Below are 25,384 nucleotides of genomic sequence, written 5' to 3' on the forward strand. Positions count from 1 at the left end.
TTCTTACTGTGCCTTACCTGCCCTGATTCAGTTACAAAGTCACACACTCCGCAGTAAGTAGAGACTTTAATATACAAGTTTTGGACTGAATGAACAACAAGTTGATAGTAGAACAAATATTTATTAGAGAAATGTATTTACACAGCCTAAACCAAAGATTTTTAGACAGCAGAATTACAACTTGTACAAAAATGTGACATTTCTGTTATTGTCCTTACAAAGACAGTTAGTTCAAGCACAGCCGCAGGATGAATCGCCCCATGTTCTGACAGGTAGAAATCTTAGATGCCACAGGATGAAGCTGAGCATTGATACCCTCTTGATTCCTGTGGCTGGAGTTGTATCCACCCAACATGCACAGTGATATCTACTACACTGAATAGCAGGGGATTACTTTCCTATCTTGGCTGCAGTCATGGTAGGGACAAGGTCTGTGACAAAGCAATAAGTGTCCAGAAATTATCCCATCGCCTTTCTCCACATAATACAAAAACATTTCTTTCTTGGTATCTGATCAGTGGCAAACTAATGAAAGCAACAAGGGATTTTGAAAATGTAAATAAACAATAAACAGACAACACAATCATTTGTTATTGCTATTATCTTCATCAGTCGTTAAAAAATCCATAAGGTGAACGATAGGATAGACCAGAGTTAAAGGGAAAGTAGCTAGACACACACAGAAAAACTTCACATCATTAAATATTGCAGCCTGCGGCAACTTCTAACACCTAAATGGAAATGGGGCTATTGGTTTTAATTACCTTAAGAAATCACAGTGTCTCAAAGCAGCAGAGCTGTAAACCTATAACCCCCCTCTTTCAGCCAATTTATTTGTTGAAATGGAGAGTAAAACTACAGTATAAACTTAAAAATCCCATAGGAATAAATTGAAAGTGGATGAGTGTTTTTATGCTGAGCTTTAATTTCACATTTGGATAAATGGGCAGATTTATCCAAATGTGAAATTAAAGCTCAGCACAAAAACACTCATCCACTTTCAATTTATTCCTATGGAATTTTTTAGAATTGTATTTATCAATGGGTGAAAGTTAGTATTCACATCCCCTAGGAATGAATGAAAAGCGGGGGGAGCTCTAAACTCATATTTTGATAAATCTGCCCCAAGGGCCCTATTTATGATACATGGAACCTTCGGGTTTAAGCAAGGATAACCAAATCCTCGTGTGGGTTTGCTAACTCACGCTGGTTTTCAGGCCCCATTTTCCCTCAGCAATTTTCATTTTGTTTTCAGCAGGGTTTTGTTAAAATAACATTTGGCCACCTAAAAGCTGGCAAACTTTTTCATTAAATAAAAAGCCACTCAGGGAGAAAAATTGGGTCTACAACCCAGTGCTGAGTTAGCAAACTGGGTTGCAAACTGTTTGCAATTGTTGCTTAAGAATTACTAGGACTAACTATTTTTTCTTTTTTAGAATATAACAACAATGCATAAAACGAATCTATTGTTTCATGAATTTAGGGGCAGATTTATCTTGCAACAGGGTTTGCTTGGTAAAAAAAAAAACAAATTAGGCATTTTAGATCAGTTTATGTTTGCTCCACTACAGTTAAGAAAAAAAGTGTTAGAATACTTGATCTGCAATTTGCAGTGAAATTAAAAGACAAATAAACTCAAACACACCAGAAAGGTGCCAATCTGTTAGGACGCCCCCAGGGACTATAATGACTTAGTTTATATCATATGTTGGTGCTCCTGTTTGGAGAAAAGTGTACCGGGCAAAGAAGTCAATCTTTTGAATGCAGTGCCACCATCTCTGCAGATGTCACTCAGATGTTCTATGCACATGTGCATAAGGATAAAGTTTGAAGTTTTACTCTATTACACATGATCCCAGAGGATTCCTGGGACATCAGCAGAGACAATAGTGTGGCACTAAAAGGATTGTACCCTGGCCTGGTGAACTTTTCATCGAATAAGAGCATCAACCTAGGGTCTAAGGTAAGTGATTAGATTCACTTAGGGTTCTTAACACCCCCCTAGTGTATTTGTGTTGATTTGCCCTTTAAAGATTCAGAGTTGTGATAGAGCCCAATGAGGCTGCTGAGCCCTCAGTCTTATGTTTCTTATCCCCCCCACACATTCTTGTGTAAATCATCATTATCACATTGCTGTATTGTGATATAAAAAGACAAATAGATTGAGCTACACTCCAGTGACTTAAACAGTGCATAGGCCAATGGGTACCAAGAAATATACAAGTAGAAAAGTGGCTACATTTTTTTCTTTTTGTTTCTTCCAATGCCAAGTCTCATTCAATGAACAATGCGCCTGTTTCTTCAGTCAAACAACAACTTAAGCTCAATATATAAAATATTAACACTAGAGGCTAGGCTAGATGAACTAGCCAATAGCAAATATCAGAATATTCAATTTCCGGCAGAGCCAACAGCCATTCTACACTGGAACAGCTACAAAATAGCATCTCTATTTGAACCCCCCGCTTAGCTTATTTACCATAAATGAAGCTGGGTATTTCTTTTATCCCCCAGGTTCTGGTGCAAACTAACACACTGGCAACTAATTATTGGATACGTCACTTGCAGAGAGCAAAGCCAAAAGCAAATCAATCACAGACAAGGATACTCTAAATCTTGTCTTCCTTTTCTTAAAATAAACTTACCACCAAAATATATATTTCATATTTGTATGTGCCAGTTTTTCAAAACAAAATCCTTCCTGAGACTTCATTAACTGCTCTGGACTGAATATATTTCTTCATTAGATTGACGATGTTCACTACAAAAAGAAAATACCCTCTCCAACTAAAAAGGATCAACATGTAGAGGTTAATTAAGCTTTATTTACCTTATTTCTCTTCCCTTTGATTAAATAAGTAATATGAACAGATGTCATATTGAGTCTGTACATCTTTTTAAATAACATTACAATTGGGAAATGATTCCTAGCTGCTGTCATTCTCTAATATTACAGATTGCCAATTTTTTAAATATCACAGAATAATTATAACAGTAGCTAGGACTTTCAATGTAAACATGCACTGACGTCTTTACTAATCAGCCAAATCGTTTGCATTTGCCTATGTTCTAGGTCCAGCTATGGAGTTGTCCCAAACAATTGTAGAATTAGCCCCACAATCAATATACTGATAGGTTTCCAGTGAGCTTTGTGACACATGTCCAATGTAGGAAAACTTGACAGATGTTCTGCAGAATAGAAAAAAAAAAAAGTGAGAGCGAGAGAGATACACAAATAAAATTTCGATTTTACAATAAAAGCATTAATGGAAAAAGAAAATAAACTTACCTCATAAAAACCACAATATTATGAACTTTAACGGATGGCAATGTACAGAAGTAACTGCAAGAAAAGAAACAATCCAAGAATTTAATATCGGAAATCAGATTTAATTTCCTTAATTTAAATATAAGCAGGAACCTACGCAAACTTTAGTGCAAATATTTTTAAAATGGTTAAGGTAGGTATGGAAAGCCAAGAATAAAATTATATTATGATTTTTGAACCTACTCCCACAGCACTCATGCAGTATGATTATCGTCTTTAAAATATAAGCAGTGGGTCAGGCTTTATTTAAAAAAAAAAAAAATAGTTCCGATGTGCCAAATTGATAGACTCCAAAAGGCCGAGTGCTGTAATAGAATTAAAAATCAACCAAGTATTAGTTTTAGGGGTGAGCACACTAATGCAACCAGGTTTTCATATAATTTCTTTTTTTTTTTCATTAAACTGTTTCTAATTTGTTTTCAGCTTCTTTTTATTGAAGGGAATTATGCAATAAACATGAAAGAAGTTCTGTATCTTGGTTTCAATTTCTAATTAAAACCTGACATTTTGCTGAGGTGTTAAGACTTTTATATTCAGTGGATATAAAGAAAAAATAAAGCAAAATTTTGTACAGGAAATGTTTACTATCCATTTAGGCAACCATTGTGTCTTAAAGGGAAGTACATTATCTATGTCAGTAAATATTTAACAAATCACAAGAAAAACATTTTGCAATATTCTACCATGTACATTAACTCATACTTCCTTAAATCCACTGTTTGATACTTTACAGCTGCTCAGTAGTGCTGAGCAGAAATGCATCTTCCCTCTTCAGCTGAATTGCAAGTGTGCCTATTTACAATTTAGGTAACCCTGGAGCTACTTACTCCCCTTGGGTATGGAGGTAATTTTAGGGTTCCCAAAATGGGTTATATCAATAGGTGATAGAGACTTGTGGGTTATAGAGACTTGTGCCCCTTGAACTGGATGCTAATGCCAGAAGTGACAACGCACAAAAGCATTTGTTTTGTGATGGATACAACTTGGTGCTCAGCTGTGATTATAAATGTCCTGTTACAAAAACATAACACTGAAATGTGGGAAATGTGAGAAAAACAAGGAGATTTGCATCTGAAAATGGAGCTTTTTTTGAGGCTACAATTTTATTGTTGTGGTCAATTTTTATTTATTATATTTATAATGCAGCCCCTCTTCTATTCATCTTTCCGCCTCTTATTCTATGTAATATTGACGCTGATTTAAATATGAACTTCCATTTTAAAGTATTTAAACATGATATTAAAGTAAATAGATATTAAATTAAATACTTACTATAAATATGAAAGTGTATTACCCAGCTCTGCCTTAACTGTGAAATTCACCTAGAAAATATAAAAAAAAGTTTTTGAAATTTACATTTTATTAATTTTTAGAATATGAATGAATTATTAATAATTAAAGTGGCAGCCCAACATAGGCTTCAAGAACGTTCCACAAAAAAGTATGTTTTTCTTGGTGGAAAAAACCCACATCATTTATTCTGTTTAAACAAATACTGAATAAATTGAGATCATCATCTTTTTTCTAGTGTTTTTCTATATGAATCAATTTTTACAGGGGGCCAAAACACACAGAAATCCAGTACTGGACTGCAATTCTTCTATGTTTTCCAATGGCACGCTTAGTTAGGCTCCTTTAAGGACTGGGGCTCTGATAGACTGAAATACAGTTTAGTGGAACTCCATGCTGATCTTCGGCTCATGTAGGCTGTGGAATCAGATATGTTTGTGTGTAAAAAACACTTACATTTATTTTTTGAATTTCGGATACCGTTTATGGACCTTTTCTACATTTCTACATATTCATTTATAAAAAAGGGGCATATTTTCCCTTTCCATGTCACTCTTGGAAATTTAATGTTTCCAATAGAGATCATTGGACAGACAGACCAAATTTGTCTGTTTGTATAAGCTCTGAAAAAACACCTAGTAGTAGAAAGGTATGTAATGTAAACACTGTACCTGTTTCTCACTGAGTGGATGAATTAGAGACACATTACTGTTCTGTTGTGTTCCAATTACGGTATTCATATATTGCACTTGGCTGGTTAGACTGTCAGCAGATACTGAGTAAAAGTTTGAGTTGCTTATTTTCAGGGTACTCTGTAAATTAAGACATTTAATCACGGTCTCAGTCTGTGTCATACAGGAAAATGATAAATATATACATATAGAAATGGCTGGAGAAAATTCAACAGTATAGAGTGTTTAAATAATATCATAACCTTAGTTATTGATAATGGTTATATCTATTGGAGATATATGTCAAATACAAATATCTGTGTGAAAGATCTCATACAAGTTTTGTTGTGGCAAAATAATAGAGAAAATCTTACGGTCATTCCAAGGATGACAACTTTATTTTTTGTATCGAACCATACTTTTACCATCTTGATACCACCATCTTCTATCAGAACGGTGCGTGGAAACACGAAAAATACAACCAGGCCACATATCAAGAGGCAAAGGATAACTGAGAGCAAAACATACAGCTTTCTGTTGAGAGAAAAGTAAAATAAACCTGAAATGTAGTTAAAGGAGAAGGAAAGTTTGTTTGCCTAACATATGGCATCCCCAATTAATTGTATTGAAACCCCGGGCCGGTGCTCCTGTCGGCAGAAACTGCACCGGCCCGTGGTTTTCCTAGCGAGCACCATGGAGAGACCTTCTTCCGCCTTCTTCTTTCTCCAAATTTCCCTGGGCAAACGCATGTGCAGCAGAATGAAATAGCCGACTTTCTAGGTAAAGTTCAGCTTTTAGTTCTACTGCACATGCGCAACAGCGCGAAGAAGGAGGAAGCAGATCTCTCTGTGGGGCTCATTTTTGCACCCCCAAGAGCAAACAGACTTTCCTTCTCCTTCAACAGATGGAGGAGGATATTACAAATCATGTAAATAACCGAGAATAAATACAGTTGCAAGTGTTTTATGTAGGGAGCTTTTCCATGAGCCAATCTTCCTACATTTTTGCTGCTAATAATATATAAGACCTGCATACCAGAAAGTCACAAAAATGCTGTGCAGGAAAGCATAGGATGTTTAGGAGCAGGAGAGTTGAAGGAAAACATAAAAAAGACCAAAAGCAAAACACAAACACAGCTTTAAAGGGGGTGTAACCCCCAACCAAATTGCCTAAGCAACTCCCCAAAATACATTCATTAAAAATGTTTCCAATAATTTTAACAAACAAACTACATTTACAAATATAACTACAAGCATGTAAAAAAATATTGGAAAGCTACATAATTTATAAGGCACAACATTTGTGGGTTTATGATCCCTTTAATGCCATTGCTAAAACTATCTTTCCCAAATACTGTATCTTTTAGCTTTCACATCATTTATCCATTCCAACCCCTTACACTGAAGCTGTACCTCATATATATTTTAGAGAAAGTGTAAAACTTGGGGCAAATGTTAAAAACAGGGCTATGTTGTGTCTTGTGTCCACTTTTTAACTTTGTCTAAATGATGCCAAATTTAGGGGGCGGGTGGTGGCTGGAGGGGAAATAGCTTCCATGTTGCCCCAAATGCATACAGCACCATATTAATTGGTGGCTGCAGGTCCATATGTTCTAAAGCACAGAGCAGAGACCTGCAGTAATTAAACTAGCACAGATGGCTGGGTACAAATTAAAACATGATGGTTTGCACCTATTGTTTTTCACTTTGCATCCTTCCTCCCATGTTATTAATGACCCCTTAAGTGTGCATTAAACTACCTGCACTCAAAAATCAACTGTGATAAATAAAACAATAAATCTAGTATATGTGAAAAATCCTCTATATACTTACGTTCTTTGGGGTTGCAAGCGCTGGTCACTGTATGGTATTAATGCCACCAACTCATTTACTTGTTCTAACACAAAGGCAAATGTAGGAATATGTTAGTAGTGTTATTGCTCAATGACATAAAATCAACAGACACCACAAGATGCATTTGTCTTAGATAAAACTATATCATTTTATCAAGTAGGACCCACATACTGATTCACCTTCCTCCATCTGGCCTTAATCCACACAACATCCTTAATGTGGCCACATAGCACATATCCACCTCCATGAGGCCAATAAGCATGCAGTATATTCATACATTCTTTTATAAACATACATTAAAGCTTCTTATAGTGCTACCAAAATATAATTCACATGTGTGAGCTTAAGTCCTGTATCGTCAAATTGAAACCAGGCAAAACATTTGCAATGTACCCTACATCATCAGGCCTAATTTACAATATTTATCCATCTATGAACACAGCACTGAATGGGCAGGAGTGTGTTTGTGTGTTTGGTTACACAATGCAAACAATGTTTTTGTAGTCACACCCAAAGATTGCTAAAGTAGCAATAGTAGCAGTAGCAAAGTAGCAGAGCTTAAGCAATTTTGCAAACTCTGTAAATGGCAAAAGTATGACCATGTTTGCATTTTGGGTTGGGGGTTGTTCCCGTACAGGCACATATTTAAATAGAGAAATAACTCAGACTTATCACAACAGAGCGGAGCCCAGCCCTAAGAAAACAATGTTCCCTCCCTACAAACATGTAGCTAGATAGAAAATCGAACCCGGAAATGACTGAAAGAACAAACATCAGAACTGAAAGCAAATTCATAAAATACCTTTAGGAAGGGCCTTAGAAATGATATTCAGATAAAAAGTTATTTTCTTTAGGGTAAGGTTTAATGGAGAACTAAAGCCGAACTAAACAGGTAGGCTAGAAATGACACATCTGCATAAGAGTTGTTAATGTAGTGATTCTGCAAACGATTAATGCTGGCTATACATCTTTCACTTCCTGAATAGTGGCCTGTCAATCCCAACTGATATCCATGCACTGTGGATGTTGGTCAGTTCTGGGACCACTCGTGCTTTAAAATTTTGTCTTTTGATGCACCATAAGTATACAGACATCAGCAGATGAGGATATGAAGAGGAACTGTAGCTCTTTTTAACTTTCTGCTGTCTGACTAAATTATTTAGAAAGGCAGCCATACTGTGTAAGGCCTCTTGTACACTGTGGGGGTAATTTATCAAAGGTCAAGCTCTGTTCTGCCAGTAAAAACTCAAATTTTTAAAAGAAAAACAACTAATTTTTCTAGATTTATTATACCCTGAAGCTGCAAAAAGGCCTAATCCAAAAATACTCCAGCTAAAACCTGACGAGGTCATGTAGAAGTCAATTTGCGGAGGTCCGTTGAACCATTTTTAGCCTTCATGGGTTTTTTTTCCAGTGGTTTCCGCTCGAAAACTTGATAGGTTTTTTTCGCTGATAACACAATCAATTCAAGTATTAGAATTTTTCCACCCGATTGCATTCAATTTGTGTTTTTTATAAGCAAATATTCGAGTTGTGAGTTTATTCAATGTAGAAAAAAACCTCACAAACTCGACCTTTGATAAATAACCCCCATCTGTCTGTTTAGTCAGCTGATTGGTCAGGTAGTGCATGGTATTAATTGGTGTGTATGCTTTTATTTATAAATAATTTATAAATAATTAAAATAATAGAAGACAGTAGTGAAAAAAATAGATCATTTGATAAGATAATTTGATAAGATATTTTGATATTTAAGATCATTTGATAAGATCATTGTTTTCATTTAAAACATTTTGTCTGCAATAGGACTGAAACATTGGTCACTTTATTGCATTTACATTTGTTTATTAATTGTTTTTTAAAGCCCTATGTAAGGTCAAACTTTACTAGTGTGAGAAAAAGATCCTAAAACAAGGAGATTGTGTCATTAAAGGGGTGGTTCACCTTTAAATCAATGTTTAGAAAGTTATAGATTGGCCAGTTCTAAGCAAGTTTTCAATTGGTCTCCGTTATTGATTTTTTTATAGTCTTAATTATTTGCCTTCTTCTTTTGACTATTTCCAGTTTCAAATGGGGGTCACTGACCCCATCTTAAAACAAAAGCTCTATAAGGCTACAAATGTATTGTTATTACTGCTTTTTATTACTCATCTTTCTATTCAGGCCTCTCCTATTCATATTCCAGTCTCTTATTCCTATCAGTGTGTGGTTGCTAGGGTAATTTGAACCCTAGCAAACAGATTGCTGGAATTGCACACTAGAGAGCTGCTGAATAAAAAGTTAAATAACTCAAAAAACACAAATAATAAAAAATGACAACCTATTGCCAGTTGTCTCAGAATATTACTCTTCATATCATACTCAAAGTTAACTCAAAGGTGAACAACCCCTTTAAGTGAAACAAGGAACAGTTTCTTTGGTTAAGTGATGTGGCACGTTATAAATATGCTCGTATATGTGTATATCAGTATTCACAACTCACCTGTAGGGATGCATCCAGTTCCCTGGCAGGATGGACAAGTAATGCTGTCTCGCCCAGTAAACTCAACGTAAGGAAATTGAGCAATATCTTGCTCTCTGTTTTTTCCATCCAGCAAATCATCTTCTTCTTCACCTCCTGTGTTGTTAGACTGATTAGAGGTCTCTGCACGACTAGAGTAAATGGATGTTATCGTCCCCATGATCTGTTTTGTCTCTGTTCACCATCTGCTTTGTTGACCTTGCCATAAATATATATACATATACAATTACATTAAAGGACAAGTAACACCAACATTTTTTAGGATAGATTTCTAATTTAATTGCTTCCTAATAACATATGTATCACACTGCCAGTTAACGTTTCAGTTTGTAAAGACTTTTAAGAATAACCACATGTGCAAAATGTTCCTTGTAGTGCTACAGGATATTTACAGAGAGGTAATGTTCCTTTTTTACTATGACTAAAGATAAATAAGTTAGGGACCACCATGTGGGGTTTTACCTTGACGTAGTATGGTGGCTTATCAATATTATGATCATAACTTTGTAACAAAAAAACCCTGTTTCAAAATTACATGCACTTGCATATTTACTTGAATCATTTAGACAGGGCTTTAAACTTTTTGAAATTGGCCTTAGGTGTGCATCCACAATCTCCCCTAGTGCTACAGGATATACCAAGAATGGTGATTGGGCAACATGCACTACATGTTCTTGGCTTGAACAGGCACTGGTGCCAGCTTTCTAAACAGGCACTAGCAAGCGGCAGTGATGTCACAAGTAAGGTATGGCAGGGTGCACACTTTTTAGAAGACCTGGACTTGTTGAACCTAAGGAGACACTTAAAGGGCACCTGTTGGGTAAAAATGTTATCCCCAACCAAAGGTGCGGGCAGAGACACGCTGCTATTTCGGAAGATTAGTAGCCCAGTGACAGATCGCTTATTCTTCGGGGCGACTACTCTCCCTGAACTGCCTTCCTGACAGCTAGAATGTAAATCGCTGGCAGGATGGCATTCAGATCACTTCTGGCTTTCTGAAGTGGCCCGAAGTTTCCTCCTGAGGCAACTTCGGAAAACCAAGCGTTCATAGTGCCATCCCACTGGCAATTTACATTCTAACCGGCGGGAAGGCAGATCAGGGAGATTAGTCGCGCAAAGAATGGATTTGTCGCTGGGCGACTAATCTCCCGGAATAGCAGCGTGTCTCTGCCCTTACCCTGAAGTGAGTAGTTGAGGTATATACCAAATTCCCAGGAGAAGCCCATATTTTTAAGTGGGTAACTTAATCGTAATCCTTCCCTTTAACTGTCGCCACAGTTTTTAAAGGAAGAGTTCAGTGTAAAAATAAAAACTGTGTAAATAGATAGGCTGTGCAAAATAAAAAAAAAATCTAATATAGTTAGTTAGCCAAAAATAAGTTTCTAATATAGTTAGTTAGCCAAAAATGTATTGTATAAAGGCTGGAGTGACTGGATGTCTAACATAACAGAACACTACTTCCTGCTTTTCAGCTCTATAACTCTGAGTTAGTCAGCGACTTGAAGGGGGGCCACATGGGACATATATGTTCAGTGAGTTTGTAATTGATCCTCAGCATTCAGCTCAGATTCAAAGCAACAGATTTAACCCATGTGGCCCCCCCTCAAGTCTCTAGTAACCAGGGTAACCAGTCAGTGTAAACATAGAGCTGAAAAGCAGGAAGTAGTGTTCTGGCTATTATGTTACACATCCAGTCACTCCAGACTTTATACATTACATTTTTGGCTAACTAACTATATTAGAAACATTTTTTATTTTGCGCAGCCTATTCATTTACCCAGTTTTTATTTTTATCCTGAACAATTCCTTTAAGTCCCATCTTGTTTCATAGGAGACATCACATGCATATTAATTTTGCCCTCAGACCCCCAACAACACTTTAAGAACTGCTGAAGCAAGCACCCATATTACCAGTATGACACTGCTGATACAGGTATGGGACCTGTTATTCAGAATGCTCAGGACCTTGGGTTTTCCGGATAAGGGATCTTTTCTGTAATTTATGTAATCTGGATCTTCACATGTTGTCTACTAGAAAATCAAAAGTGTTTTTCCTGAGACAAGAGAGGTAGCTCCTCCCCTCCTGCTGTCACCTCTGCACTCGAATCCCAAGGGGCCATAAAGAGAGAAACACCATACAGGAGACCAAGATCTTATTGGTGCCACCAAAAGTCTACTATTAGCAATATAAAGCTGCCCATACTGCCATCTTGGGAAAGGGCAGTCACCCCAGGTCTCATTGGTTTGGGGTGTTAAAGTGGGGAGGGGCGCTGTGTTGCATTTATTTGGATTTCCGGTCCCCACTGCAGTCAGTGAGTTGCAGATTTTGGAAGGGAGAGCGGTTGCTATGGTGCCAGCAACTTCTTGCCCCTACACAGCTTCCGTACAGATAGTTTTATCTTAGTTATCATCCCAGTAGAGCCCTACGGCGATTGAATAGGATGGGAGGGAAGTTAAAACTTCACTCTCTAATCCACGTAACGTAAATACACAGTGCCCAACAATGGCGCTTTCCCTAACACTGGCCGCAGTCACACATCGCTAAATACACCTACCGCAAAGCTGTCAACTGCAAAGAGCTTTCTCCCTTTTAGTAAAATAATCCCGGCGCCGCAAGTATCATCACGCGAGATTTACGTGACGTGACGACTAGGCGTATGACGCATCACTCCGCTGCCTCGTGGGAACGCGGAGTGACTCGCAGCCGCTTAATCAGAAGTTGTGTGGCGGATCGGGCCCTCACACAATTTGTTTTTCTTCAGCTTGTACCTAATACTTTTATTAGAGACGAAAAGACTTTCATTTCGTGTTAGTCGCCTGCTGTGCCCTCCGTCACTTCAGCTCACACTATTTTCTCAGAAGTTATTTATAATTTAAGCTCAGAATTGTGACTGGGAAGGGAAAAAAAGATACTTTCGTGGTTGCCAACGACACCCTCAGATTCTTCTCTCAGTCTGACCAAAAAAAAACTAAAAAACAAAAGATTTTTTATGTAAACTAGGGGCTGGTGACGTTATCTTTTTAGTGTTTTTGTATGTTGCGATTACTTGCATTTTTATGCAAACAAGGGGTAGTACAAGGGCTAATTTAGCAAAAGACGGTGGGTGAAATTGACGTCTTCTGGTCCTACCTCTGACGTGTGCAGGTTCCCTGTCAGTTCTGCAGCAGAAAGTTCCGGGGCCCCAAAAGGGCGTCGGTGAAGACCAGTGCTGGCAGGGGTGTCCCCTGTTTCACGGAGGAGTTAGACCACATCGGCTTTCACCCACGGTTACTTATAAATAGACTCTCGGTCATTTTAAATGCCAGTCCAGTGTTGTATGAAGGGTTGCCACCTGGCCGGTAGAAATGATGGTTGATGCCGATGTTATTAATAGGGAAAAAAGATAAACCTATAGGAAGGCTAGTTGTATGTGAAGATAAGGACAATATCTTGCACAATTTAGGGTTAACGTATGGGCAAATCGCAGGAAAAATGGATAGGTGGCCTTGTGTTTAGCTGCCAGTGGCTGTGCATAAATATGATACAGATCCTTATACTCTGGCCTTGGGGGGGGGGTAATACGTCCTTTTCAGAAGAGTGAAAGGAACAAGATTTCTTGTTGAGTGAAAATGTTCAATAAGGACCTAACAGCAACAAATTTATAGAATAAATGACCTCCAAAGAGGTCTCAAAACAAATGCACAGGTTTCAGGGGAGAAGGAGCCTGTTGGCCACACATTACCAATTAATGCAGGACTCTGAGTGTGACAAAACTTGGAGTTAAAATAAATAATTAGATAAAATAAGATAAAAAGAAGACGGTGGGTGAAATTGACCTCTTCCTCTGGTCCTACCTCTGATGAAGTTCCACTGCCCCAAAAGGGCGTCGGTGAAGACCAGTGCTTGCAGTTGTTTCCGCTGTTTCATGGATGAGTTAGTTACTCATAAATATACTCTCGGACATTTTGAATTCCGGTCCAGTGTTGTATGTGAAGGAAAATATTTTTCACAATTTAGGTTTAACGTATGGGCTAATTTAGGAGAATCTTATGGGTACCAACATTTAGTTTACAGAGGTGTCAGAGGTTCCCAGGCATTTTTTCTGGTTGCCAACAGTATCTGTACAGCACCAACAGAACGTCTCCCAATCTGACCAAAAATGAAAGCTTTTTGGTGCAAATAAGACTCCAGTAAAATGAATGGTAGAAAGGCTCCTTTGGGCATGAAAAATGGATAGTTGGTCTTGTGTTTAGCTGCCAGTGGCTGTGCATTAATATGATACTACTCTGGCCTTGGGGGTAATACATCCTTCTCAGAAGAGTGATAGGAACAAGATTTCTTGTTTAGTGAAAATGTTCAATAAGGTCCTAATAGCAACAAATTTATAGGATATACAATCTCCAAAGAGGTCTCAAAACAAATGTGCTTTTGGCATGCACAGGTTTCAGGGGATAAGGAGCCTGTTGGCCACACATTACCAATTAATGCAGGACTCTGAGTGTAAGATGACAAACCTGAAGTTAAAATAAAAAAATTAGATAAAATAGGATAAAAATAAGCGGTTGTCTGCAGCCCCAGCACATTGGCCTGATTATACAAATATCTTGGTATATCCAGTGCACAATAGCCTGGGGTAAGAAGAGCAAATACCACTAGTCCCTCGGGGAAGAGGGTCTCTGATAATTTTGTTGTAAGGGGCCTTGTGATGTTTGAGGGCAGCCCTGAAACTGCCAGTATCTTTTAATAACTGCAAAACACAGCTATGCTTGACTCCAGGGCCTCTTATTTACATTGTTTTACTGCCTGAGAAAAGCAATATTAAAAGCCCCCTGAGCCTGAAGGCATGTAATCTACACCAATGATTGTAAGCTCCATGGGCGCGGAAACATTAGAGAATGATAAACACTCTCTTGGTGCTATACAAGGACTGCTGTTTAGGCATAACTGAAGGCCTGTACAGTTTTCCATACTGCTAAACAGACCCACTTTTCCTAACACAGCCCACAGTCCCAGACTGCTACATTCATGTTGGTTGCCAGCTCTGCCCTCTGCCGCCTCAAATCCCAATATTTCCTTAAAAGTAATTAATATTTACTGCTCTGACTTTTGATAGGGAACTGAAAATATACATTTTTCCTAGGTGCCAACAGTACCTGCCGTCAGAGCTTCTCCTGAGCTTGACCGGGCTCCTTTTTTTTTTAATGTGGCGTCTGAGGCTCCTTTTATACTTTTTCGTGGTTGCCAACAGTACTTGCTGCCATCAGACCACTTCTCCTAATTTGTGCAACTAGGTCAAAGTTAAATTGTCATCTTTTTAGTTTTTTTTTTCTTTGATGGTTCCAGTATTATTGTGCAAACAAGGAGCAGAACATGGGCTAATTTACAAGACAGTTGATGAAATTGATCAATAATCTTTTCCTCTGCGTTTTCTCTGCTCCTAAATCACAAGGTGATATGAAACAACCTTTTTGTTTTGTTTTTTTGTGTGCAAAGGTCAGATTTTTCACAATTCCGGGACAGAAGAAGAGCTTATTTAAGAATAAGGAAATAGGAGAAATTGACCCAAAAAAATCATCTGTTACTCTTCACTTTCTTTGGTTCTAACTCTTGTGTACTGTTTTCCTGTCTGTTTCACAGCAAATTCTGGAGCCCTAAAGGGCGTTGGTAAAGAATGGTAGCGGCAAGGGTTCCCCTGTTTTATAGTGGCATTAGATCACACAGGCTTTCACCAACAGTTACCCATAAACAGACTCGATTATTTGGAGTTGCAGTCCAGTGTTTTATGTGAAGATTAAGCTATTATTTTTGACAATTTATAGACAACATATTTATGGTGGTGTTCAATGATTCCATACAGTTTTTACTTGGTTGCCAACAGTACAAGTTGCCATCAGTAGCGATGTTTGAATCTGACCTGATTCGCTTCACAGAAAATTTACAAAATGGAAGAAATTTGTGAAATGCATTGGTCTATGGAGGACAACATTTTTTTGACGCACAACAATATTTTTCACCCATTGGAGTCTACCGGCGTAATTTTCGTGGCGAAACTTGCAAACAAATTTGGCTCATCATTAGCCGTCAGAAGTACTTCTCCAAATTTGACCAAAATTTTTTGCGAACTAGAGCCTGGTAAAATTAACTCCTCTTTTTAGTTTTTTGTACGTTGGTCCTGGTGTTTTTTCATACGTTGACCCTAGCATGCCCCAAGGGGCAGGTTTTTCACAATTTAGGGACATTGAATAAATGCAATGTCGGCTGGACAAGTGGACACGATAAGCATACACTCACTTCTCCATCAACTTGATTTGCTGTCTACTGGCACATCAAGGGGAAGATTTATCAAGGGTCGAATAGTAAATTAGAATTTTCGAGTTTCAAAATTCACACATTGAATTTTAACCCCCCTATTTGAATGTAAATTTGAATGTGAGATTTATCACATCTTGACCATGGTAACAGTCCTAATTCGAATATTCGCCACCTAAAACCTGCCGACTTAATGTACAAGTCAATAGCAGAGGTCCATTGAACCATTTGGAGATGTTGGCAGCCTTCCTGTAATTCGAGCCTTTTTTCGGGAGAAAAACTTGATTCGTACAAATCGAATACAATTTGAATTTTCTTTAGATTGAATATTAGACATTAAAATTGTAAGTATGTTAGAATTAAAAAAATTCACATACATTCGACCTTTGATAAATGGGCCTCCCAGGTGTTGGTAATTTTTATCCTGCTGGAACCTTATTATAGAAAATAACTGAGACAAGGTTCTCAGAATGATTGATTTATTTATGAAACAAATTCAGAATCTTGTAGAAACTTGTCTCAGTAGTACAAAACATTATTTTATTGAAGATATTCAGATTAGATCCTACAAGTCTCAGCCTTTTATAAAAGACAGCATATCTTATTAGAGATGAGACCCATCTAATATGTTTCTTTGTATTCAGTGGTTATAGCGATACAAACAGAAAAGGGCACGTTGGAGGTTAGCTAGTCAGAACTATCGGTTTAAGTCCCTATGGTTTGGGAAGATGGCTTTTTGACCTTTGTATATGACCTTTATAATACCTCTAACCTCTCCTGATTTAGGTTGGCTTTTTAAGGAAAACTGGGGAATTTAAAGCATCTCTTTATACAGAACTTACCTGTCATGAGTGAGTGTCTCCAACACAGGATTTTCCTCTAGGCTCATCAAAAATGGATTCTTGTACTCAGCACCTGTTCAAGACTCTTGAAGTCCTTAGTACTTTAAGAGTACTAAACCTCCCTATTATTTTGGTTATTAGCACCCCTGGGTAGGGACTCCTCCCCCTCACCAAAACTATTGTTGTGACTTTTAAAATAATGCATACCTTTTCTTGTATACATGTATAGTTGTGCAGCAAGGTTGACAGGTGCCATCTCCTGCCATTACATATGGTTTCATTTTCACTGGGTTGATTCAATGAAGACAGCAGCACTCCAAAAGATGACTTTTGCCTGGGTTGATTACTTACCATTAGTATGTGTACTGGATTTGTGTATGCAATTTTAAAGGGGATCTAAACCAAAAAAGAAAATGAATCCATCCTCTGAACACTTGTGAAATTACCTATACTACCTACATTTAGGTTGCTCTAGTTCATAGCTGCAGTGCCGCTACTTGTGTGTTATGTATCGTTTTTTTGTATTGATTTTTACAATAAACTCTGATGCCTAATTCATAAGTAGACCATCTAGATTACACTTGGTTTAGATTAAAATCAGGATCCATTTTATGTTGCAGGAAAATGTTTTGCTAAAGTAAGCACTGCAAAGTTGTCAAAAGTTCATCAGAGTGTAAATTCACAAAAGAGGGTTATGAATTTAGAGTAGCAATTATTATTTGAATTAAAAATTATTTTGTTTGTTTTTAGGTCAATATGTTACTCTCAAGCATGCTAAAAGCAACCTGTGACATTAGCCTTATCACTATTAATGAAAACGAAGCTAAAAAGTATTGATTAAAACAAACACACAGATGACTATAATGAGCAAAGTGTATATTAATGTTGGCAACAAAAAATTACTGTAGCTATTATGTGACACTAAGGGGCACATTTATCAACATTTGACTTTGAGTGTTTACCATGTTTCAAGTATTATTGAGCTAATGCACAAGAACTTAAATTAGATTTACTAAAACTCACATTTTCTTAATTTATTAACTTTAAAAAATGTGAAAATTCAGCATCCATAAGCTGGTATATTTATGTAGTTGTACTAGGCATAAGTCAAAAAGTTTTTCGAAAGTTGCTAGACACATTGAAAAGGATGAGTAGAATGGTTTTTTTTTCACGGTCGATTGAATTTCAATATTCAAGTTTTCAAATTTGTTGCATTTTCTCATTTTTTTTCACTGCTACACAGAGAAATGGAACCACATCTTGCATTTATAACATTAAGTCAAGTTTTTTTTGGTCTGTATATGTGACAGCATCAAAATATTATTTTCTCCATTTTTTTGACCAAAACTTTTGCATCTCTGCATGGCCTGGGAGGGAACATTGGCATATGACCACTCTCAAAGCATTTAATGAAAGGTTCTCTCATTTCTATTGACAAATAGCATTATCTGCTGCTAACAACCCGTAATCATTTATGCCCTGTTTTTGATTTTATCTTTTGTATTTAAAGTGGACATGAAGAATATGATGTCCACTGATAAACAAGGGGACATAAACTTTGAGGATTGAGAGAGAAGTTGAGAGAGAGAAGTTTTCTTCTTTTTCATCTTCTCCATAATTTTCTAGACTTACATTTTTAGCATTTCAGCCTTTGCACCAAATCTTTGAAAGTATAGTTGTTTGGGGTTACCTTATTTTTGGGAAGACATTGGACTTTCTCTAGATTTTTTGGGGGGAGTTTCAGTGACTGGTAATCCATGTTTTCTAGGGATGTAAATTTTTTTCTTTAGTCCTCTAAGACATACAACTTTTACTAATTGCACACAAATCATGAAACTTCTTATGCCCTGAGCACAATGTCTTATTGGTATAGTAAGATTCATTCTCCTCCATGGTGGAAGATCTTCAAATTTTTCACGTTAATTCTAGGTTTTATGAGAAGCAGTCAGATTCTGGAACAAACAGCAGGTTGTTTCTATATGGATGAAGTCTGAAAAACGCAAGGCATGTTCTTATACGGCAACAATGTACATTATGGTGGCTGTCCTTTTAAATGCATGTATTCTACTTATTCAGATTCACTTTTAACTTTAAAAAGGCCATCTTTTTCATCAAAAGCCGTTACATTTTTTTTATGTAGTGCAGGGCAGTATCATTGCATCACATTTAGAACAGTTTCGACAATTTTTAAGAAAACTTGGAATTTCTTTGTCATATTACTGACAGTGCTATGATCTTTGTACATTTAGCTCAACAAATCTAAAATAAACCATAAGATAGATATTCATATTTACATACATAACTTCATGCATTATACCTAAGCTACAAAGCATGTTTTGTAGAATGGTGTCTGAATAACAAATCTTAACCTACAAATTGGATGTAGTTTCACAGTTTAAAAAATAATCAAACTGATAACAAAAAAATCTGACCTGTAAACTACATGAAAGATTTGCTATCCTACGCAACATGTCTGTGGCAAGGTAGCACTGCATGCTGCATCTGCATCCATCTAGATAAAATCCGATGATTTGTGAGGCTTGTGTGTTTTATCACTAAAATACATTGTCTGATATAGATGCCTCAGACAAAAAAACAGTTTTGCTTGTATAGAGAACCTAGTCTTTCAATGTTGACAGATATTTGCTTGATTGACTATCCAGTATTTGAATTCATGATTTTTACAGCAAAAAAATTGGAATTGCAGAAATGGAATGTTTCTAAATGACCCCTTAGTAAATACACAGTCAAGTGTGACATGGTTTTGCAGAACAGACTACACCCTTTTGTTCGAAAATGTATACAACTTAATCTTTTAACCAAAACAAGCATATTATTGGCGTAGAGCCACATTTATTAAAGGTCAAATTTTGAATTCATGTGAGTTTCTTTTAAAAAAAAAAAACTTATAAAATCATGAAGACCATAGTTTGTTTAAAAGGGTCATTGAATGAGTTTCCAGTCCATTATGGATTGTAATTGTTCAGATAAGGAAGCCTTCATAGGCTTTATTCATTTGAGGCTTTTTCATTTTTGGTAGTACCACAACTTTACATGATACTTCTTCTATAAGGATCTTCCTGAAACTAAGACGGTGATCAGCAATTTTCAGACCGTTGATGACTGGCATGTCATCTGCTCTCTGAAGAAATCAGCATTAATAACGTTTAAGGCTTAAATAAGGAAATAAAGGAAAAAAGATTGCGGTTCCTCTCCATGTACCCAGTTGATTAACCCCTAAAATGACCACTGCCATATGGAAGGAACAGGAAAGTGATTATATAACTATTAGCACACACTTGTAGTTAAACTAGGACTAGCACTAAGTCACTTCACATGTTTAACAAAACTCATTGGCCCTGACCTACTTTTATTTATACTGGCAAAAGCACCTTGGCAGTGATTCAGATTACAGTAATCTTTTGTAAATTGTATTGATTCTTTTACAGCTATAATATTATTAACACCATATTGCCATCTACTGGTTGGTTTTATCAATATGTCCTCTTCAATGCAAGACTACATACTATGAACGTGTTTTGTTTACACTGGCGGCAAACTACTAAATACAATATGTTGTGTTAGTTTTATTTTTTATGAACGATCCCACAGCAGACCAACCTCAGCTTCCGTGCGATTCCAGTCTCTTGGTGCAAGTATTCAAGCTTTCAGTCCATATAAATGAAGATTGGATGATAAGACCTCAACAAAAGATATCCCCACTATTCCATGTCCAATAATTCTCTGTACAATGCTTCATTATTTTGTTCAGCATTATTTGATTTTCAGGGAAAAAAGCCACAGGATTGAATTCCTCTTTAGAACCTGTTCTCTGAGAAAAGACATCACCTACCGCATATTCAGATGGGTCAGGGTTTGGATATCTGAGGGGCAGTAGTACCTGTCTTTTTAAATAAGAAGTATATTTTGTGTACATTTTTGATAAAAGTTGACAAAGATAAAGGGGCTGGACAATCCAGGATTGCAGAATTTCTAAAAAATCTATTTGGATACCAATAGAAGATATTATGAAATCCAAGATTTTAATTTCAAATTTGGGTTTAGCATACAGATGGTGAATTTGTAAAAAAAAAAAAAGATTTTCTCTAGGTGAACCTCGTGCTCCAGTTTAAAAGCAAGTATATAATCTAGAAGTCTTTAAAGACATAATTTACGAAGTGCTGGGAGGCAGTAGAAGCATTAAGAAAGCACAAAAGGCATACCAAAGTATTATTACCTTCCCTAAGTCTCATTATACCATATGTTCTTCTAAAATCCCATTTCGAAAATATCTTTCCATCTCTTGCTGGCTGAAAAAGCTCAAGTATAAGCTGATATCTGTTTTTTTCAATGGCTGATGACAATATGGTTTGATTTCTAAAATAGGACATGTACTTCTGGAAGAGAGAATCTCTTGGAACAGCAAGGGCCTTCTTAAAAGCTTGTGATAAAAGTTGCATGCAATATCCCCTACATAACAATCTATCCCTCAAATGGCATTATTCGGTAAAAAAGTCTTGAAAGTCAGAGCATAGATGTCTGAGACTTAATAACTGATGTTATCAGTATATTTTTTATAAGGTGTTTGTGATGAGAAGATGAAGCTTGTAGTATAGTATTGGCAGCACATTCTTTCCGATATAATGAGGTAGTCACTTTTTCTCCCACATCTGCCAAGCTTATATCCAAGTAACTTATTTGATAGCTATGATATTAAGAAGTGAATCATAAATTAATTAATTGATATTAAAATATCCCATAAACTCATCAAATGATGTCCGATCCCTCTCAAATAAAAAGCACATAATCTATATAATTATAAAAATGAATACATTTTTTAAAAGGATTGTAATCCCCATATATGTACATATACTTCCTGTCACATGTTACTTCCAACCGCACGTGACTTTAGGTGTGGCTATCAGGGGTCACTCACTCAGTCTCTCACCCACCTTGCACACAGGTTAGACTAACACAAAAGCACCCCAAACACCAACCAACACCCACAAAACTCATTCGCTGCCACCATCTATCATTCACAGGCGATAGAAACCTAATGTGACTATTCCCCTGTTCTCTCCAACAGGTAATAATTCACAATACAATGCATTAAACACTCTCACTATAGTCAGTTAGTTCCTACTGATTCAACAAGTACTTCAGCATGCAGAGGGTTAAGGCTCACAGTTACACTCTTTCAGGCTAGGTTCGTTTAGAGCATCAAAGACAATCTTATTTAATTCTCTTTAATATTATAAAAGGTATAACAGTTAATATACAAAAAGATGTTACAAAAAGAGACATACTTTGAATAATACAATTACAAACAGTTGTAAAATAAAAGGGAAAACATGGAAAACCTATACTTAACTCCAAAGATAAAGAATTCCTGGTCCTGGTGGCAAGGGGAAACAAACGGGATAACTTCCAATCACAATTGGTCCTCCAAAGTAAATCCAAAGTTTAGTCAGAAGAGGTAACTGCACACTCCCCCCTCCCTCAGGAATGCAAGGGGCGTGGCCTAGTAGGACACAGATTGAGTTTTTTATTACCCCCTGTGAGTAGGAACAAGACTAAAAATATAATGACCATAACTCCCTATTGGAACATAGGAGAGAGATGGTATTATATTCATTGGTTATTAATTCTCTCATGGATTCCGTAGATATTAAACATCAATACTGTGTGACCTGCCCCTGCCCAGATATTCACATCTGATATACAGAGTACCAAACCCAGTCATGTTTGGACTCGTTTGAAAGCTGAAATTGCCTTGAACCCATCACCAGTTTTTTAATACTGTTGGTACAACAGGTCTGGGTTCTGTAAGTAAATATATTTGAGTATACATTATATGTGACCTTCACGTTACCTTTGAGGGTCTTGCTGGGAACTTTAAGTTCTCACTTCTTGGGCTTCCCCCTCCCCATGGAATGGCTCTTATCAGCCAGGGCTTGGAAAAGGGCATTACAGCTCTGACCCCTCTGACCATAGTGAAAAGAGGCCTGTTATGTGTCTGATTTAGATGCTGGCAGAAATATTTCTCATGATACCTTAGCCTGTTTTATTAACTATTACAGGCCTGTATCATGACACTTCCACCATGCCATATATAAATATAAGTTTATCAATACCAACCATATACTAAGGGGCATATTTATTATGCTGTGTAAAACTAAATTCGCAGAAAAAAAGTGAAAAGCTGTGTAAAATAAATGGCTAATTTATGAAGGTGTGTGTTTTTACACCATGCGAATGCCAGATTTGCTGCCTTTATTTTACATTGCTTCAGGCGGAGGCCACTAAGAAAAAACACTTTAAAATTTTACTCCATTTTTTACATGGTGAAGCCTTGCAATGTATTATCTTGCTTTTATTTACACAGCATAATAAATATGCCCCTTAATGTATTCCGTGTTACAGAGAGGCTTAGTTTTAGGGGGCCTATCTGTTCTGCAGTGGATTGTTGTCAGCATGAATAATTTTTTTTCTGTCAAACTATTTACAAGTTAATTTATGGCGCCACAGGCTTGGGTATCCAAATATTATATAGGGCTTTAAACAGGGGAATACTGTACTTGAGAAAAATGTATACACATATAAGTGGAAACCTTGGCCCAGTAGTGGGGGGGGAAGAGCTCTCATACAATTTTGCCAAGTCAAGGAGACAACCAGGGGGATCTGATTACAAGTCCTTTCCTTCATAAATCATGAAATAACTGGTCTACCCCATGCTGCTCTTGCAGTTTATAAAAATTGAATCCCATAGCGGGCACGCTTGTTTGGGATGTACTGGCAAAATTGTATGTGCCCATTGAGGAAGAAAAGGTACTCCTCAATACAAATATTTAGGGACGGGGTTATATACTTTCACAAATTACTTTGATAGGTTATCTATGCTATATATCATTTTATAAAGCATGTCATGACCAGGCTCATTAGGGGGTACAGTGATATAATTATTGTTAAAATAGAGAAACCGGAGCAGTAGCTGATAACAGTTTTTTTTTTATAGCCTGGAATAACGTTTTAGATATTAACTGCTTATGTTCACTCGGGGTATATTCCCCAATGTCTATGCCCAAAAGACAAAGGCCTGGGTCTAGAGGCAACTTCGAGCCCACAATGCTGGAGAGGTGTGCTATGATTTCTTCCCAGTAGGGCCGCAATTGAGAGCACTGCCACACTGAATGCATCATGGTGGCCTGCTGTGATGCACATCTTAAGCATATGGGCGAGACATTAGGGTAAATCTTATTCAGCCTTACTCTAGTGTAGTAGGCTCTATGTAGCATATATAGCTGTAGCAGCCTGTCATTATAGTTGTATGACACCTGTTTTGAAGCTCTGAGAGCCTCCACCCACTGACTATCCGTTAAGTAATGTAGGTCTCTGTCCCAAGCCTCCCGTGCCCTTAGCGGGTTACTCGTAACCATTGACTCCTGTATTAATTTTTACATCCCAGAGAGGAGACCCTTCTGGTTTGGCTTCTGGAGGGTTGCTATGAGTTTAGAAGTAGCTAATTTAATAGGTTTTGCCTTGTTTTGTTTGAGTAAGGCACTTCTGATTTGCTGTTAGGCAGCTGATAACAGTTTTTAGGCATTGTGGCAGAAAAGAAAGGGATGGACAGCACTGTAGTGGTATCCTAGTAGGATTCCAAATAATTGGCTTTTATTAGATTGTTAGTCACTTTAAAATCACAGTAATAGGAATTTTCCAAATCTCCTAGGTTGTATTGAATGATTCCGCCAGTCTTGCAACAACAATTATGTAGAGCGAAATTGGTTTGTTACAGTTTTCCAACTGTATGGTGTGAGTTATAGTTCTCCAAGAGTTATAGTTCCCAAATGGATTACCAGGCTTATTATGTGGAGATATATGTAGAGAAGGTTACAAAAGGGGGTTCAATGGGGCGTCCCCCATACCCCCTCTCTTTCCAGCTACATGTGCCCCCCAATAATGGACTGATCTCACCAGATCCTGCGTTCTGGTCTTTCCTCAAGGGTACAGTCGGGCATGGTCACTTGGTGACAGGTCACTTAGCGCTGGATCCAATAGCCTTTTGGTGATGTCTCCACTTTATAAATAACTCTTTCCAAAAATCCAAGATGGTGCCTGATGTATCTCAGCATATGCGTTCCACTGTGGAGAGCAAACTCAGAATTTGCTCACAACGAATCTCAGCAATTTACCAATTTTCATGATTCATGGAGTCCCGGTAGGTTGCCGATTTTGGTGTAAATTCACCAAATATTTAATTTCAACCTTAGGAGTGACACCATCTAGATACTGTGACGCGTTTCACCTATATGAGGCTTGATCAATTATTTTTTTTATGTATTTATATTGTTATATGTTGGGTTCCTGGCCGGCCAGGTTTTAAAAGGAACATTTTTAAAGAAAAATACAATTCTTATACATTCAGATTAATCTGGTCTCCAAATACACCTTTAATCAATTTATTACTGCTTTGTTATCCTCAAAAGGACCTTGGGGATTTAAGGTGTGTTCCAGACCAATTAAAGGGATTTTTATTTTATTAGATTCATAGCTAGTTAGTCTCAAGAACCTCTTCATGTTGTTGATAACA

The 25,384-nt window shown here is 37.2% G+C and overlaps 1 protein-coding gene across 3 annotated transcripts; it reads right to left on the minus strand.

Moving 5' to 3' along the window:
* Positions 1-105: 105 nt before the first annotated feature.
* Positions 106-13,417, minus strand: tmem106c.L (transmembrane protein 106C L homeolog). 3 transcript variants are annotated; one of them, XM_041582570.1, is made up of 8 exons: positions 12,794-13,417; positions 9,625-9,861; positions 7,122-7,185; positions 5,664-5,823; positions 5,290-5,430; positions 4,601-4,650; positions 3,290-3,343; positions 106-3,189 (listed from the first exon to the last, which is right to left on the minus strand). In XM_041582570.1, exons 2-8 carry the CDS (start codon positions 9,821-9,823, stop codon positions 3,063-3,065), a joined length of 795 nt encoding a protein of 264 aa, XP_041438504.1. In that variant the 5' UTR covers positions 9,824-9,861; positions 12,794-13,417; the 3' UTR covers positions 106-3,062. The 3 variants fall into 3 exon arrangements, with proteins under 3 accessions (XP_041438504.1, XP_041438503.1, XP_041438505.1); XM_041582569.1 differs by lacking the exon at positions 12,794-13,417 and adding an exon at positions 12,219-12,365; XM_041582571.1 differs by lacking the exon at positions 12,794-13,417 and adding an exon at positions 11,575-11,614.
* Between the last annotated feature and the right edge of the window lie 11,967 nt (positions 13,418-25,384).

This window comes from Xenopus laevis, chromosome 2L (assembly GCF_017654675.1).
Source record: "Xenopus laevis strain J_2021 chromosome 2L, Xenopus_laevis_v10.1, whole genome shotgun sequence".
Classification (NCBI taxonomy): domain Eukaryota; kingdom Metazoa; phylum Chordata; class Amphibia; order Anura; family Pipidae; genus Xenopus; species Xenopus laevis.